The following is an 18,073-nucleotide window of genomic DNA, read 5'->3' on the forward strand; positions in this document are numbered from 1 at the left end:
TAAATTAATATTAATTATATAATATATAATAAATTAAATAAGTAATAAGTTATTATGGCTATGGAAAATTCAAAAGCAAACAACTTCTTTTTAGACAATTTACTGCAAGGTTTATTCTCAATGAACATAACTTTATTAGCAAAGAATAACTTTTTTTTTAAACTTTACAATAGGGCATTAGCAATCTCTCAAAGGTATTAAGGCAATAATAATATGATAGCACATTTAAATTGAGTGCGGAAAAGTTAAAGGCCTCGTGGGAACGTGATTCTTATTAGAATAGCCGGCTGTAACAAAAGCATGGATTAGCATAGTAAACCATTTATCAGCTGTCAAGGCCCGCGTGCACCAGATCATTCGTTGATAGTCTTAAAGAGAAACTTTGGAATACGAAACTTGTTTCGATTCGTGAAACGGAAAAGATTAAGAGATGATACCAACGTAGCTTGAACTAAGCATAACACTTTTTCAATATGATAAACGTAAAAATGAGTAACATAGACAATAATAAATAATTAACAGATTACCATGATGAGGCAAAGATCTTTCTTTCATTTTTATACCATCAATTTCATCAAAGCCATTGCTTAAAGGTACCTACTTAAAGATTTAATGCCTTCTAAGATTCAATCGAACTTTTGCAATTTATTTTTGAAGTTATACTTCTTCAGGCGCGTTATGAAAAATTAATGAGAGTGAAATTTTACGATGCGCGCGTGACACAAAATTAACAGAATGAAGTTGCCCACGGAAGATGCTACGGCATTGGACATAATTTAAAAACAACATTCGAATAACAATAGAATTTATGTTACACTTAATGTAAGAGAATAATAATAAATATTTATTTATTTAATTTTTCAAATGTAAACTGAACTTTATTGACTATAATGACCCCTTTTCCAGTCTTTGATTATTTAATTGTAATTAATTATTTGCATGCAATCAAAAACTATTTTTAATAATGCCAAAGAAGTATAACTTCTTACGCGCGTACATAAGTACACGCACCCTTTTTTATTTGCACTATAATATACTTTGCTATATAAATATTAATATTGTGTTAATGTGTAGGAAGTTAAAAACACAATTCAGAATTTTCTTTAAAAAAAAATATCTGCTTGTATTAAACAACGCTGAGAAAGAGAATGTATTGTGATTGAATTCTGAGATAACAATTATCGTAGTTCCAAGTAGTGGGTTTGTTACCAAAGAAAGATACTGATTAAAGAAACCGGTATCTGTCTCGATTAATTAGAAAAAATTTCAATGAAAGTTATATTACTTTTAATTAATACGCCTCGTTACAAAATAATTAATCAAGCTTCACATTAACGGTAGCGGTAGCACACGGAACTAGTTTTTGGAATTGATTCATAGATGTCGCATCTAGTTCTAATTAAACATTTTCCTATAAGATTCTGGCAATTATAAATAAGGGATTTACAGATGTGGGAGAATAAAGCAACATAAATTTATTAAGATTTATTATCGTTCTTTTGCATAGTTGTATCTATTTTAAGAATATTTTCAAGAAATTTCACAAATGCGTAGAATAATTATATGAAAATTTATAAACGTTAAACATCAAAGACACTTAATATCTATTCACATTATCACCTAAACAAATAAATAGTGTACAATACAATTCAAAACATTATTCTAGTATCACTATTACTTCATTTCAAACAAAATTAGTGTAAATATCTTCAAAAATGGTATTATAAATATCGTTTGATTAAAATGTGAAAATTCTTCACAAATTATGTACAATGTCATTCTGCCATTCGTATGATAAGGGGTTCTTTAAGATACCAGTTATAATTAGCACGAGTTGTGGGATTTTCTGTTGGATATAACAGTTCTCCTAGCACAAACTTTGAGATAGTTTTATCATGAATTTTTGTGCCTCTACGTTAGTGGAAGTTCGCCGTCAGTCTCGTGAGGCGTGTCTTGTACTCTGCCAAATGCAGCAACTCTACCGCAGCCGCACTCCCAAATGTTGCAAAGCCATAATTTTTTCCTTCTACTAACACTCCGTTTTGCCTGGATTTACCAATTATAATTAATCGAAAGAGGTGGTAGCCGTCATGGCGCAACACGTTGACCAAGTATACAACTTTTCGTTGTTTAATGTATTATTATACACGAATTCGTAAACCTCAATATCAGCTTATGAAACTGAAAACTTATAGCTTTGTTTAACACACGAATGTTATTCGACCAATGCGTATATTTAGTTCCAAAAACATTCACGGAGCGCTGTGCTAGTTTCCATACAAAAACCTATTGTTAATACGGTTATACGTAACTATAGTTTGTGCTAAGGATGTAAAGGTAGGCATACTATAAGTTTGGCTATGCATTAAACGCTATTGTTAAATTCAAATGGTTCAACAATTTTTATGTAAAATCTCATAGCGCCCTCTGAAGGTTTCGTGAAATACTAAGAATGTTCATACAAATTTGGTCATCACCAATTAAAACTCCTGGGTTTCCTAATTCAGTTCGGATAAGTAAACTTAAAGATGTACCTACTATTCCTGATCGAATTCCGAAGATAAAGTATAAAGTTCCAATATCTTTATGATTAGTAGAATAAAGTCATTTTCGCTGATAAAATGGCTGAGTTATAAGCGATAAATTGTAAATTTATTTATTATTATTAAGTCTTACATTCAATTATGATATAAAATTGCAAATTTTAAGGTGGAAAAATTTCTAAGGCTTAAAGAATTTCTTTATAAATAATTTTGAAGCCTATTTGTTTATTTTAACTTAAAACCTTAAAAAAATATGTATATAATAGGTACACAGACCTATGTACGTTAGCGATTTAAACCTTGTCAAAATTATGGCTTAACTAAAGCTGCCAACTGCTGCAACTTATTGCAATTACAACTGGTATCGTAATTCTAGAATCCGCGTAAATAAATCCAATATGCCTTAAAATTGTAAATACAAAACTGACACAAAACAACATACATAATTTTACATAAACAAAACAATAAAAGATCATTTATTATCTTTTAAGGCTACAGTAAAATTTAAAACGCCTATACGAATAGCGATTAAATAGTTACTTTAAATATATTAAAAACTACATTTTACATTGAGTATTGAATCTCAGAGTATTTAAGCATATACTTATATAAATCTAACTTATTCAAAAGACTCATCGTTCCTTATTTTGTCTCTTTTATTCATTTGTATTATTTACGAGAGTGATAAGGACCAAACATTAGGATTTTGAGTATGAATAAAGTTAGCATATTAAAGCAGTTTTTAAAAAGCGTTCTATGAAAAATCGATATTTATTGCGAAAAACGTTTATACGAAAAATGTTTTCCATAGATTTGAGCAATAATAAAATCTAGAATACCAGTAAAAATTATTTTTCCCGAACTTTTTGTTAAGGTCACTATAGGTCTAACGTTTAGAGAAGATTGGTGTCTGATACTTTGGACTTTACGCCTAAGTCTATCAAAAAATACGAATCCCTAGCGGTAAAATTATTTATTGGTATAATAAGCTCCAAAATTACCAATATAAAACTTTGGTGTTACATTTACTAACTAACTACTGGGTCCATATTATTTTATTGCTATGTTTAAAATTTTATCCAAAATACACTACAAAGTTTCAAATACCGCTAAAATGTTCTCAAATTCAAAATATTAAAAATAAATATTGGTGTATCAAAGTTGTTACAAAATTAGGTCGTATATTTATTGTTCCCATTGGATTAAATAAATTTAAACAAATTCCATTTACAGTTTCAAAATTCGGTAATAGATGGCGCTATCTCGAGCGCCTAACCCCTTTAAAAGGTATTTTTTAATTCAGTTTATACTTTATGTATTTCTTATAAAAATAGCACAATTATACAAATATTTGGATTTAATATGCCCTCATACTTGGCGCAAGGCATAACGTGAAATTTAAAGTGTTTAATTCGTTGTGTATTTGGCATATGTGTTATGTTTTCAACAGAGGTTAGACACTCAAGTTCTATGGGGTTAGTAAAGTTCTATCGAACAAACGAAAACTATCGCGTATTTCAATAACTTTTAACTTTTATCTGTCTTTATAGTTAATTCATTTTTCAAGTGATGTCTTTAATTATTATATGCGAACTACGCATACGTATAAAAAAAAACAAAGTTCCATTTTCACTGATTAAATATGCTTTAGACGCGACAGTTTTCGTCAACTCGATGAACCTTATAGTAACCGTTAACTACGTTTTCATCTATTACATATCAAATGGCGCATTCTGTATCACAAAAATACAGTGGACAACGTTCCTATATAAAAATATAACCTATTGGAAGACATTTCCTTTGAATCAGTGTGAAAAATGCGGATTATGAGTGACGTGGAATGTTCTAGATCTAACGTGTAACATGAAATATGAACACAGGAAAATGTTTAATCGCTTAATATTATAACAATAAACAGGCTGCTTAGACTACTTAAGAATATAATAATATTGCTGCTTACACGTATAAAGAGGAAAACTATACTTTCTATGTATGAAAGTTATATGAGAATATTCGTATTAAATTTAAATAATCAGCAATGCAAAGACAATCCATTATTTATTTACGTTATTAATATTTAGGCGGGCAAAACAAGGCCGCTTAAAAGCGACCTCTATTAGAAAGCCCCGGTAGTAATAATATTCTTGACTTAATATATTGATGATATTTTAAAATTGAAATTACCGTTCAAGCAGCCTGTATAAAATCCTAAACGCTAAAATTAAAATCCAACCCGTTCTAAATGCAAACTGAGACTAACAACATGAATTCCTATTAAAGCGTCTAATAAAGCTACCAAATAAATAACACATTATACATCTACGCACAACTTAACATAGCGATAACTTCGGAACAAATATAAGTGCACTCGGAGACATGAAGTGAAACTTACCTAAAATTTAATACAGAGAGAGTTGAATATGGCACTAATCTATGCGAGTCGTACTTTTAAAGTATCCGCTTTTTACCAATGCGACCATTTTCTTCAATGTGCTACATGTAGGCCGGTTTCATTTTATACGCTCGCTTCCAAATCTCGCATAGACAAACCGTCGAGTGGAATCTGTAGAAGATCGCGAGGGGCATAGACACGTGCGTTATTATCGTCCAAGCCCATAGACCGTAGAAATGCAGTTGCACCGGGTGAGATTCCGCCCTCGACTTCTCTAGGGTATTTATGGCCCACATGGCAAGATTCGTCACCAATAGGAACGTGACTATCTCCCTTCCCGGTTTTTTCCGCAACTGTTCGGGTGTTTTTGCCGATCTCCGACTCGCGTCAAGGATGAACATGGTCTGGCACGTCGTTTGCACTAGCGACGATAGGGCCGTCACCAATATGAGAATTGTGTTCTTCTCGATGGTGAAATGACCACCGATGATCGTGAATGTACCGTAAATGAACATACCTGTTTGTGCCCCGACGAGGAGTATATTGTCCAATTCGAGATTTCGATTGCCGTCGTACTTGAGATTTCTTACGCATACCATTCCCGCCAAACTCGCTATTGTGGTCATCGCATACAATCCCAATTCGCAAAGATTCACTTCTACCACCGCTAGTGTTGCGTAATCCTTCTTTGATACCAGAACAAAGAACAGAATGAGGGATATAATGGTTAAAACTAAGACAAAAATTCCGAAGAAGAGACCTTTGTGCGCCCTCGCACAGTCCACGCTGTACAAATGTGGAGACTTTTTGTACGCTAATCCTTCTAAAATCCGGGCTTTGGCGATCGCTTCGGCCACGTCTTTCGATGGGTATTTGGATATATTTTTCCACATGACGTATAAAATGGCGGCGCAGATCAGGGAGTATTCGATAGTACATGGAAAGAGGAATGGTGAAGCATCTTGGACTAGGGAACCCATAATGTTCGTCCGACGACATTCGAAGATGTGATGAGGGCCTTTGAGTCCGCGAGGGACACGGAGGTGGGCTGCCGCAGGGTGCGATGGGGGGACTTCTGTTGCTAGAGACGCAAATGCCTTCTGGAACGCTGGAAAACATTTATGCTAAGTTAGATATTGTAGATATTTAATAATGATAGCCGTTGATTAATTTCACATTTGGAAATTATTAGTAAACTAGCTGGCCTGGCGAACATCGTACAGCCTAACAGTCGATTCTTTATTTTTTTTAATACTTATTCTGCTATTCGGGTCACCGGTCTAGCTAGTAAGCTAAAAAAAAAGTTAATAATACAACAAATACATTATGTCAAAAAATAAAAATTTACCTTCCCGGAACCCCTCCACTAACACTTGAACTTTATGTTATGGTATTAAAGTTCAAATTGCCTTTAAATATTATTACGAATATTTTGTATGGGAATATAGAAAAGTGTTGCTTTTAGACTTTTTCACTCAATTTTTTTTAATTTTTCTCTCCGTAAAAACCATCCTCGTACAAAGTACAAAGGGTTCAAGGAATATTATAAAAAAAGAATCAGACAAATCGGTCAAGCCGTTTGCATGTTATGTCGTGACAACGGAAAACGGGTTTCATTTTTATATATATAGATACAAACTTGAAAGAGAGTCTTTAACATTGAATGACAAAAATTTACAGTAATGAACATACAAAACTGTAAAGTTAAATCATAAAATAAATATCTAAAATAAAAAAATCTCGTGTTGCGGTGTTTGTAGTTAAACTCCTCCGATAGGCTCGACCGATTCTCATGAAATTTTGTGTGCATATTGGGTATGTCTGAGAATCGGACAACATCTATTTTTCCACCCCTAAATATATTTTTTTTATTTTTAGATATTTTTTTCTATTTTTATTTTTTTATGATACAGCATACAAAAATACAACCCCTAACTTTCACCCCTCTACGATCAACCTCTATTTTTTTATTATAAATGATATACATGGCAAAACGTCGTTTGACCGGTCAGCTAGTAAACTTATAAAATTTTATCAACTTTTATCCACTAAGTAAAAATTTTTAATTGTCAGTTGAAACTCCCTCCTGATAAATGTAAGTCAATTATTTCGAAATGAGGCAACACGATGACTCGATTATCTGTCACCGATCACTAGAATTTAGGTCGAGATGCCTTCCGGGGTCACATCGGAATGTTATCGGCATAACTCCACGAACACTTGACAAGGGTTACGAGAATTAAATATCCACCCAAGTCAAAGTTAAGTCGATAGGTACATATATCCGAATAAATTGGAGCCAATTTTCGAATGTAAAATTACGGGTCAGGATAGTGCATAAAGAATGAGGTTCGCTCCGATGAAATCCCTTTTGTTTTTACCGTCGAAAAATTGCTTCCCAATTTATTCACCTTCCGAGATTATGTACTGTATAAGTAAAAAGCTTTTAGCTTTTTAAAAGTAATTTATCGAAGTTTTGATGGTGGCACTCAATGAATGATTTCCCATTAAGTACGATAATCTAGTGGGTAACAATCAAACCGGTATCATTTATATAAATCAAATGAGCTAACGGCTTTGTGACTACATCCCGATGAGACCGCACCCGTCACTGCATAATTAATTCGATTAAATGAACAAAGGAAATTGTGCCCGGCCACAGAATTAGTTTTATCGAAACTACCATTTCACCGTTTGCAAATATTATATAACAAAAATGTGACGTGTTTGAAAATAATTAAAATAATAATGCTGGCATGTCACGCGAGTTTTAACGAGGATTCCTACAGATATTGTACCTTTTTACTATAATACAAACGTTAACAAAGGATAAAAAAAGCTTTAGTTTTATCCCACAAAATAGAAACATAACTAAAAATTCTTTAAATTATTTCCCTACTACTAATACGACAAGGAGCCCACGAACATAGGCTCCACCATCACGTGAATGTCGAGGCTATTCAACTCCTTGACACCACGGACCTAGTGAGAAGATTGAAAAGGACAAAACCATTTGAATTAGTGTTAGTGCACGTTAGTGTTAAGTGTGTGTGAAAAAATAGAACACAAGAACAGAGTGTCATCCCATTAATAGAGACTGTAAGTAGTGATATTGGACACTTTCTTATGTTAAAAATCCTTTTTAGTAAATTAGGTTTAACTTAAATTACTTATTATTCTTAAGTTAGGCTAGCTCGTAATGTTCCATGATGTCTTAGTAAAGACAAATGTATAAAAAAACTAATATAGTTTCATTTGACCTGCAAGAATCATGAATTTAATAATTTATTTTAAAGATTTTGTTGTTTTTTATTAAACAAAATAAATAACAATTTAGTGGCACCGACAGAAGATTCCCTAGAAGGGTGAGAATGTAAAGCGTAAAGCAAGATAAATTGCGTTCTATTGTGATTGGTCAAACGGATGAAGCTTCGTGTTGCGTGTAAATGCGTTTTGTACTAGAGCTGTTCTTGACCAATCACATTCGAACGGAGCGCACAAACGTTTCGTCCTTCGCAAACATTCTCACAATATATGCTTTTTAGTGTATTTGGTCTGTTTTAAGAGATTACGTTTTAAGCTATATTATAAAACTTTTACGTCATACCAATTCAATATACTAACGTCAGACAAATCAAAAAGCTGAAGAGTATATTTGTTAGGTGATTCCGCGAATCTCAGGAACAACTTCTTGTTGGCTATTTATCTAAAGGCTGCATTATGCTTCCATTGCGTGCAGTAAACGATTAAAGTTACGGGAACATAATGACGAAATTATTCTTTCACAGTTTGAAAAAATCTATGTACAACCTTTTTATGGTATTCAATTTTGTTCGAAATTGCATTGGCGAAGGTTTTTTAAAAACATGATATTACCTTACCCAAATATTATTACAATTACCCAATTTATTACAATTATTTAATTTTCAAGGTCTATCACATTTTATTTAAAAAAAAACTCAGGATGTCGAAAGATAATCGCTGTCGTTCCAGAACTGAGTGTTTTAAGGCAATTTTTGCCGCGCACCACTACATGAAGCACTACTTTATGGAACCAGCTGCCCACTGAAGTATTTTCGGAACAATTCGACTTAGGGTCCTTCAAGAATAGAGCGTACCATATCTTAAAGGCCGACAACGAGATGAGTGTCCATGGGCGGTGTCACTTAACATCAGATGAGCCTCCTTCTGAGCCTAACGCGGACCGCCGATAATATATTATTATTATTAGTATTAACTTACCTAGTCTATGTGATAAGCCAATAGTCTTGTTTTCGGGGTCGTAGAACGTTAGTATCTCGTGTTTCGTCTCTTGCACGAGGACATTCAGCCATACGCTTAAATTTGTTCCCACCATATGCATTAAACCAAATCGCGCCGCTATTTTGTGCTTGTATACTTTCATCTGAAATCAATTTGTGCTATTTAAGCCTAAAGAACGGAGAAGAGTGGGCACCCTAGAAAAGTGAATAGAAGATTAGAAGCGTTAGCATGAAGCGAATGGAGAAAGAAAGCCATGGATAGAGGAATTTGGAAAAAGCTGGAGCCTTTGAAGGGGTTCCGATCAATGGTGCCGAAGGATAATGAGTAACAATTTTTTTTTATAACAAATTTAAACTGTGTTAACAGTACACAGTTTACATTTGTAAAGATTGGAAATATTGATTTATAGATGATATATATAATATAATATATTAAGATTAATTTATATAATCGACCTTTCTTCAGCGGTAGATATTGTAAATATTACATTGATATCACTTATTCCTTAGTTCCCCCAACCTTAGTAAGTTAATTCTTATATTTAACAAAACACTCGAGCAAACGATCGAGCAATTAAGAGATAACAATCTTAGAAGATTTATAATAGAGATAAGAAATCATTTGATGATAGCTGCAAAAACGCAAAAATAGCTTTTTTTTAAATCCTATTTTCATAAAATAGCACCAGTTGACAGCTATAATATTATATATAATTCATGCGTAAAAACTTCGACTTCGTCTAGACTTTAAAAAATTGATCCAAGTCCAACTAGTTAAATCAAATACTCTTAAAAAATAATTACTAATGTATATGTGTAAATCTTGGATGTAATCTATTTATATCTGTTTCTTCTGTCAAGTTTTGTCTTCGCTGTGATGAAAAGAGACGTAAGAGTTCTTTAGGTTAAACGGTAAACTGATTTTGGTTCGTTTATACATATTAATAATATAAATGTTAAACAAGATAAATGTTTAGAAATCGCCTTTGATAAAGTGAATAAACTCAGATGTTTGTCTACAAATAAAACTTACCTCATTGTTGAGAAAGATGAAATACATCTGTATGAAGATGAAGGCCATTCTAGTAGCAGGAGTGAGAGCGAGGAGAACGTTGTGACAATTCGTGTTTCTCTCCAGTTCCCAGTATTGGCCAAACTCTAATCCCGAGTAGATCATAGATCCGATACCAAAAGCTGTAATAAGTTATAATAATAGCTTAATATCTCACCGTTGGCCTAGTGCTTCAAGACGAGTCACAGCGTCGTAATCGTATGACCAAGTATAAAAATCTATCTATGCCGAGAATCAAACACGCAACCGAGGGTTTGAGAGTCAAAAAATCCCCCCAGTCTTAGTTGGAAACGCAAAATGCGAATCACCCGGTTGCAATAATCAATTTGCTTTGCAAGGCACAGAGATCTTATTACCCACTGACGATAACAAAAAATATCTCATTAAGCTTTAACTATTTATGGAGGAATTGGCATGTGGAATCTGTCCGGTGGCATGACCCCATGCCTTCTTTAGAGAATCCTTTGAAATTACTCACAAATGTTCATTGATAATAAATAATAGTTAAAAAAAACTAAAAAACACGCTTTTAAAGCACATCAAAGTAAAAAGTGAAAAATAATTCCTAATTTAGGCTGAAAATGGTAATGAACAAAAAATACTGGTTTTATTGTGAAAAAGCTTGGGGCGCTCTGTGCCATATTTTTCGTCTATCGAATAACCCAGAGTTTTTTAAAACTATTATTTATTTTTTAGTTAATTTTTTTTAATTTTTTAATTTTTTTTTCGGATTATTGCATTGTCATCGATCTTTGACAGGTGCGCAAAGTTTGAATTAAATCTGTCCGTTAAAAATGGGTCAAAATCGAGTCCGAAGGAGTCGGTTACATACATACATACAGGAGAAAGCTAATATGAAGCGTGTAGAAATAGCATTAAACGCGTAAGGTTTTTAAACAGTGTTATTAAACCAACCCGTAAACCTGCAAACACAGCAATAACTACAATTATTTTATGCAACGGAATTGTGTTTTAAGGATTAAACGTGTTTTCGTTTTGCTTTGCCACTTTCAGTAACAATTTAAACAAAATAAATTCGATGTCAAACTGCGAGTAAACGTAATTCGTGGAAAGAAGATTAAACTGAAAAGTTTGTGAAGTGTCCGCCCGGATTAACAATTCGCTCGGCTGGAATAGTTGGTACTTGTTTTTTCTCTCGGCATTGTTTAAAACTTAATGTTTCATTATATCTTACAAAGTGAATTTAACCTTTGATAGTCTTCTTTTTATATTTTATACTAGCCGGGCTAACGTTTTGCCATGTACCTATATTAATTCTAGGAATCATTTTTTAGCTCAATACAAATAACTATCTACTATACTACAAAATAGGGGTTGATCGTAGAGGGGTGAAAATAAGGGTTAGGAAAAAAAATTGGGTTGTTTTTTTTGGGTTGGACAACAATTATCACTTAGGGGATTGAATGATAGATAGTAGACGATTCTCAGTCTTGCTGAATATGCATAAAAAATTCATAAGAATCGGTCGAGCCGTTTGGAGGAGTATGGGAACGAACATTGTGACACAACAATTTTATATATTAGAAGATATTCATTGCTGAATTTTCTTATACGACTTATGCACATAGATGATCATAATTATGACAAGTAATTTACCTATTTGCGACTCTTCACTACGCGAGCTTTACGTAGTGCGTTCGAGCCATGATTATGCATCACTGAATTTTTCTTTGTCTTATACGGTATAATAAAGCAAGTCTTTGTACCAAAAATCGCCAATTTCACCCATAGAAGGCTATTAAAAAAAGAAGACAGATACAGAAATCTAAGGCCAAAACTAAGAATAGAGAAGTACCAAGGCAACCTTTTCATTATACCTATTACACCTAAAGCGTGTATCAAAAACGAATGGTGCAATATCTAATAAATAATTTATCTAAGTTGTAATAATTTTTCATATTATTAGTTTTAGCCGAGTTAAAGTTTTACCCCGAATATATAAAACAACTAAGCATACCTCTAAATTATCAGTATCAAATTTTTACTATGACATTACTGTTTATTATAGTTATATATCTATTATTTAAAATATTCTTATCCTACATAGTAGTAATAATCATAATTGAAAGTTGATAAACATAAAATAAACAAATTAAGAAAGTTTGGTCCCTGTGGCAGTGTACCTGTACTGTTTATTTAATTTCAATTTGCACCGCAAATATTCTTAACATGGATAAAACTTTTGTTTACGAACATTTAAGTTGCACTTTCCCCTAGTATTTATTTTTCCTGAAGACATTAGGTTAGGAATAAGTCCGCCCGTTGCTTTCCTTATTTGTTACCGTACGAATAAATAAATACGTACCAACTGCACCCATTCTCAAATAGAAGCTGCCATAGTGGTGTGTTCTCGATGTGAGCGCGAAGCCTAAAGAGAGTCGCTTGCCCAAGTACTGCGGTGGGACGTGGGCTGCGGTCGCGGTACTCCGCTCTGTTCTTGATGAACAGGAATCTGATTCTGATTGTGATGAGCTTGAGTCGGATTCTGTGTGTTAATAAAATTACGTTTTTAGATAGTTTTTGTACAAGAGGGAATCATATTTATAGCTTATTGAAATTTGATATGATTTAAATTTAAACCTAAATATTCAGTCAAAATTTTATAGCGAAAACTATTAGGGTAAATTTTATATATATATTTATTTTTTATATCCCACTAGATACCTTAAAATATAGCCTAGGAGCCCACGACGGCCAGACCTTCTATATTTTATAATAGCTGAAAGTTATTCTGTGCATGTACTGTGTACACGGTTAAGAACGACGAGGGGCCTTAGTCAAGATGCCTTAACAGTAGTGTATGTAGAAAGTCAAAAACTTTTCGACACGAACTGTCATTTCCAGAGACTATAGAGTTTGGGTTGTGGTTACTTGGGTATAGTACCTAAAATTTGTTAAAGTATAAAGCTCAATTTTGTTTATATTTTATTAGGGATAACTTTAGAAATCTCGCCATCCATTGCCGGACACTTATGACAGTTGCTACCCCCTGACAGACACCCCTTTACTTTAGTTGTGTGTCGAAATAAGAACTAAAGCAGTTATTATATAAAATACATACATTTTATATAAATTCAGATATATTACATTATTATTATCTGATATCGTAGATTTTTAGGTAATAATTATAAATACAAATCAAGCATACATAACAATACCACATACTGTCATGTTTATATTAAACTAGATATATTTACACTAAAAGAGATATGCGTATGAGTTACAAATAGAAGTTAATAAAATTGGAAGCTGAAACATTAAATACGGTCATATATTTCAAGAACAGAAGCAAAATGTAAATAAATATATCAAGATTTATTAATGAAGTTGCTCAAATCCCCGGCGGAAATTAGATCGTTTTTAATTGAATTTGCTCGAGTTTATCAGCCCAATACAAATCGTTATTCAAAGTTAGCGACATTGTATTCATAATTAAAATGATGCTTCCTAATTGGCTGTTTCATAAAAAAACAGCACAGTTAAACAAGTCCTTATATTTGGCAACAAGCTCTTACTTACAGATGAAAAATATCTATTGTTATCTAATCACATATCGCATGAGTATTATCGTCTATATAGAACAAATATTAAGGAATTGCAACGCTTTTTTTATATTTAGTAAACAGATGCATTACCGGCGACCTTAGGCACGAAACATACAGAAAAGGCGTAAGGTGAAAGCGCTGCGCAGGCGCAGAGCCGGCGTGGAACAGAAAAGGCACGGATGCGACTTAAATTATATCAAAAAGGAAAAGAGACGGCACAAAGAGTCATTACGCAGGCTGACTTTATCGTGATAGCATGTCTTCCTCTTCAGATGACGAAGATGCGCTCGCTTTGCTGCAACTCATTAATGTGCAGTGACACCGAAGATATTGGTGACGTGCCTGTGCCACGCCGCTTGAGTACGCCACGCCTTTTCTGTGTGTTTCGCGCGTTAGAGATGAGAGTCACACGCTGAAGCCACTAGTCCAACACAGCTCAAATATTTTAATTGTTTATAAAAGTAAGCCTCAAATTCGTCTCCTGAATAAAAGTGACAAAATATTCTTGAACTAATTACGCTTACACCGTGTCTAGAATATTAAATCTCGCCGCAAACGATAACATAGATTCAAACAATGTAACTCGAAATTTAAGTATGGCGACGAGACCGCAGTATCTTGCGGTATAAATTCAATAGCAACATGGATTCGCAAAAGTTATATCTCGCCAGGTAGACGAAGAAAATTTACTTAAAATCGAGACGAAGTTTACTTAAGTTTAATTGAAACATGGGTCGTATCGAATAACTGAAAACTGTAGAGCGTTAACGTATATATTTAAATTTTATATTTTTTATAAAAATGTACTAGCTGACCGGGCAAACGTCGTTTTGCCATGTATATCATTTATAATAAAAAAATAAAAAATAGGGGGTTGATCGTAGAGGGGTGAAAATTAGGGGTTGTATGTATTTTTTAATGCTGCGTCATAACAAAATAAATATTAAAAATTTTGTCTAAAAAATAAAAAATAAAATTTAGGGGTGGACTACCCCTAACATTAAGGGGGATGAAAAATAGATGTTGGCCGATTCTCATAGATACCGGATAAGCACAAAAAATTTCATCAAAATCGGTCAAGCCGTTTCGGAGGAGTATGGCAACGAAAACTGTGACACGAGAATTTTATATATTAGATTGTAATTATTTTTTTTTTTAAGATCAAAATGTATTGCTTATCGTCTGTTAGTTTATATCAATACAGCCTCGACTTTAATTTTAACCCCTTATTCAACATATATTTATGAGTCTAATTTCAGTATTTGAGAAATACAAATAAAACATAATAAAACTATTTTAAAAGTTACAAATAACGCAGATAAAACTGGCATTTGAAAACGTATTTTACGTTAGAGCCTGGATCGGCGGTTTATGTTCAATTCGAATATCACTGTTGTTTCTTTATTACACCATAAACACAGTTTGACAAATAAATATAAGCGCTAAAACAGCAATAAGAGTTTAAAATATCAACGTACCTGTCTTAATTTTAAAATCAAAATCGGTAGAAGTAACTAATTATTATTAGAAGTTTTATTTATAAAAACACTCCTAGGCGACCCTAAATTGACAAAAGTTATATAAGTGAATAAAATTTACAGACGAAACAAAAAAAAACAAACATACGAAATTAATTAGGAAGAACAAAATTACATAGTAAAAAATACAAGAAATTAACTAACCACTACGTATAGGCACTAACAAATAATCGAACTTTTGCGAGTTCACTCAACGGATAATGAAAAAGGTCTGTTAACCTATGTAATTCGTTAACTAAATTAATACACCGAATCATATGAGCCCTTTTCAGAAGGTAGGCACATGAAGTAACGGCGGACGTTGTCGCTTTCTGACGTACCCATCAGCTACATTGAAGCTAAGGTACATTTAAATTTGAACCAGTAGTTCCTGAGATTAACGCGTTCAATCGCTTGATCTATATTATTATAGATATCGCACGGCATCAGAAAATTTCATATAATTAATTCAAGCAAGATTAGACAGGTTTCAACTGATACATCTTTACAAAATATACTCACTGGTCACAACGGTGTCAGGTGCGTTGCGGGAGCGGTCTCGAAGTAACGCGGCGTACATATATAACAGGAACACCATACTACCTATGTACAGGTATAAGTAGAAACCCTGGACAAAATAAAGTAGATTAGCTATTGACTATCATTTTACATGCTTTCATTTTCCTGTGAGAATAACAGATTTTCATATAGTCATTCATCAGTATTTCGACTTGGCATGGTTTCAATATCTTACTAGTAACGAACTGTAGATTTTCTATGAGAAAGACCGTATGTGATGTGCTAAAAACGTGTATTTGTTTACTTATGTACACGCGTTAGAAGTTATACTTCTGTAGCGTAACAAGATAAAAATCTTTTCAAAATTATAGAAAAAAGGTATTTAATATATTGAAAGTTTTATTATAACGCATTATCTAGTTAAATAAGGTTTATTTAAATATCACAAAAAAAATATTTATACATAATTAAAGAAATTGACATTTATTATTATACATATTACATATTGATATTTACGATATAATTCACGTCCATTGGTTGGAGTTCAGTAGACATGTGTTACAAGAGGCTTATGATATTATAAAGTATGATACAAATATTCTTGTAGAAACATTGTCTAAATATCGCATCAATAGTAAAAAAAAAACTAAAATGTTGCCTATAGCTAACTTCAGGGCGTCAGTTTTTTGTGACTTCAATAACATCAAAACTCGTAGCAATTACTATTGTTTTAGATACAAAATGGCATAATTTGTCAGTGGATGATTTAATAATGATTACATTTATTGTTACTTCCAATACCATATTTAAGTTAGTACGTCGTACGTATGATAAATATGATATTAAAATTTTGTGCAATCTACCAAATAGTAGACGTATTCCTAACACATACCTAACGGAGTCCTAGTGTAAATTGAATCAAGTTTCAATATGGTGCATGTCGACACTGCAACACCTGCATGAGAAGCCCTTCATATGTTACCTACTATTTTGACTGCACTATCCGTGGCGTTATTACGGAACGAAGCAAGTAACTAATCGCACAATTCTGTACTCATGTACACTGTCATTCATTATTTACAATATTATTTGAAAATTTACCGACTTGGAAGCAAGGGCTCTCTGGCTGTAATCGAGAAAAGCCTCGGTGCTCGGTGAAGTTAGAATTAAATTGGCAGGAGTAAAACACTAGTTAAACACTAGTTTTTTAACCACCACTATGTGGAACCAGCTGCCCACTGAGGTATTTCCGAACCAATTCGACTTAGGGTCCTTCAAGAAAAGAGCGTACCGATTCCTGAAAGGCCGGCAACGCACTCGCGAGCCCTCTGGCATTGAGAGTGTCCATGGGCGGCGGTATCACTTAACATCAGATGAGCCTCCTGCCCGTTTGCCCCCTGTTTTATAAAAAAAAAAAAAAAAATGGCTATTATAATTATAAAACAAATTTGACATTTTCTCTACAAACTTTATAATCTATATTTTCCATGCTGATAGCAATTGTGAGCGACTTTTCAAGACGTACCAATTTCATTGACTTAATAATTGGCACATTGGGGGCCTCATAGCCTAGCGGTCCTATTAAGTGGCAGCTAGGTTTCAGCTAGCTTTCTCGAATTTCTAAGGCAAAAAGCACGAATGACAAAAATCTCATACTTGACGCTGGCTAATGTACAAACCGTACCAGAGCCATAAAAAAAAATAAAAAAATTGTCACAAAAAGACACATTCTAATTATAACGTTATCTGACGACGAAAACCGTTGTAGTATGAAAAACATTAGAATATCAAACTGAAAAAAAAAACAGTATTGGCCTAGTAGCTTCAGGGTGCGTCTCTAATGGCTCAGATTCGATCCCCGGCTGTGTACCAATGTGTGTACGGTGAAGGCATAAAAACAATCGACGACGTGAGACAGAGGCCTGATCTACTTGTCTATGAAATAAAAATGATCAAAGAAACGGATGCAATCTGAGACCAAGAGACATAGGGTTGTATACTGGATTATTATTGTATGAGAAGCTCACTCACTAGTCACGTGGAATGAACTCGATATTGATATCCTGCAGTACCGATCGCATTTTATGCGACTGGCCGTAATAAGACCGCGGATTAAGGCATATCGTGCAGCTTGTTACTAATTACTCTTACAAAACATGTTTGCGCTGCTCACGTAGTAAATTCAGTGTGTTTTTCACAAAA

At 33.4% G+C, this 18,073-nt stretch overlaps 1 protein-coding gene across 2 annotated transcripts in view; it reads right to left on the bottom strand.

Moving 5' to 3' along the window:
- Positions 1-4,130: 4,130 nt before the first annotated feature.
- LOC125059243 (proton channel OtopLc-like) overlaps positions 4,131-18,073 on the bottom strand; it is a 57,905-nt gene continuing 43,962 nt past the window's right edge. For both annotated transcript variants that reach the window (XM_047663570.1, XM_047663571.1), the window contains 5 exons: positions 15,875-15,980; positions 12,596-12,775; positions 10,231-10,391; positions 9,178-9,340; positions 4,131-6,043 (listed from right to left, as the gene is read on the bottom strand). In XM_047663570.1, coding sequence (XP_047519526.1) covers positions 5,037-6,043; positions 9,178-9,340; positions 10,231-10,391; positions 12,596-12,775; positions 15,875-15,980 — 1,617 coding nt within the window. In that variant the 3' untranslated portion in view covers positions 4,131-5,036. The remainder of the gene's footprint in view (positions 6,044-9,177; positions 9,341-10,230; positions 10,392-12,595; positions 12,776-15,874; positions 15,981-18,073) is intronic.

Source organism: Pieris napi, chromosome 19 (genome assembly GCF_905475465.1).
Source record: "Pieris napi chromosome 19, ilPieNapi1.2, whole genome shotgun sequence".
Classification (NCBI taxonomy): Eukaryota; Metazoa; Arthropoda; class Insecta; order Lepidoptera; family Pieridae; genus Pieris; species Pieris napi.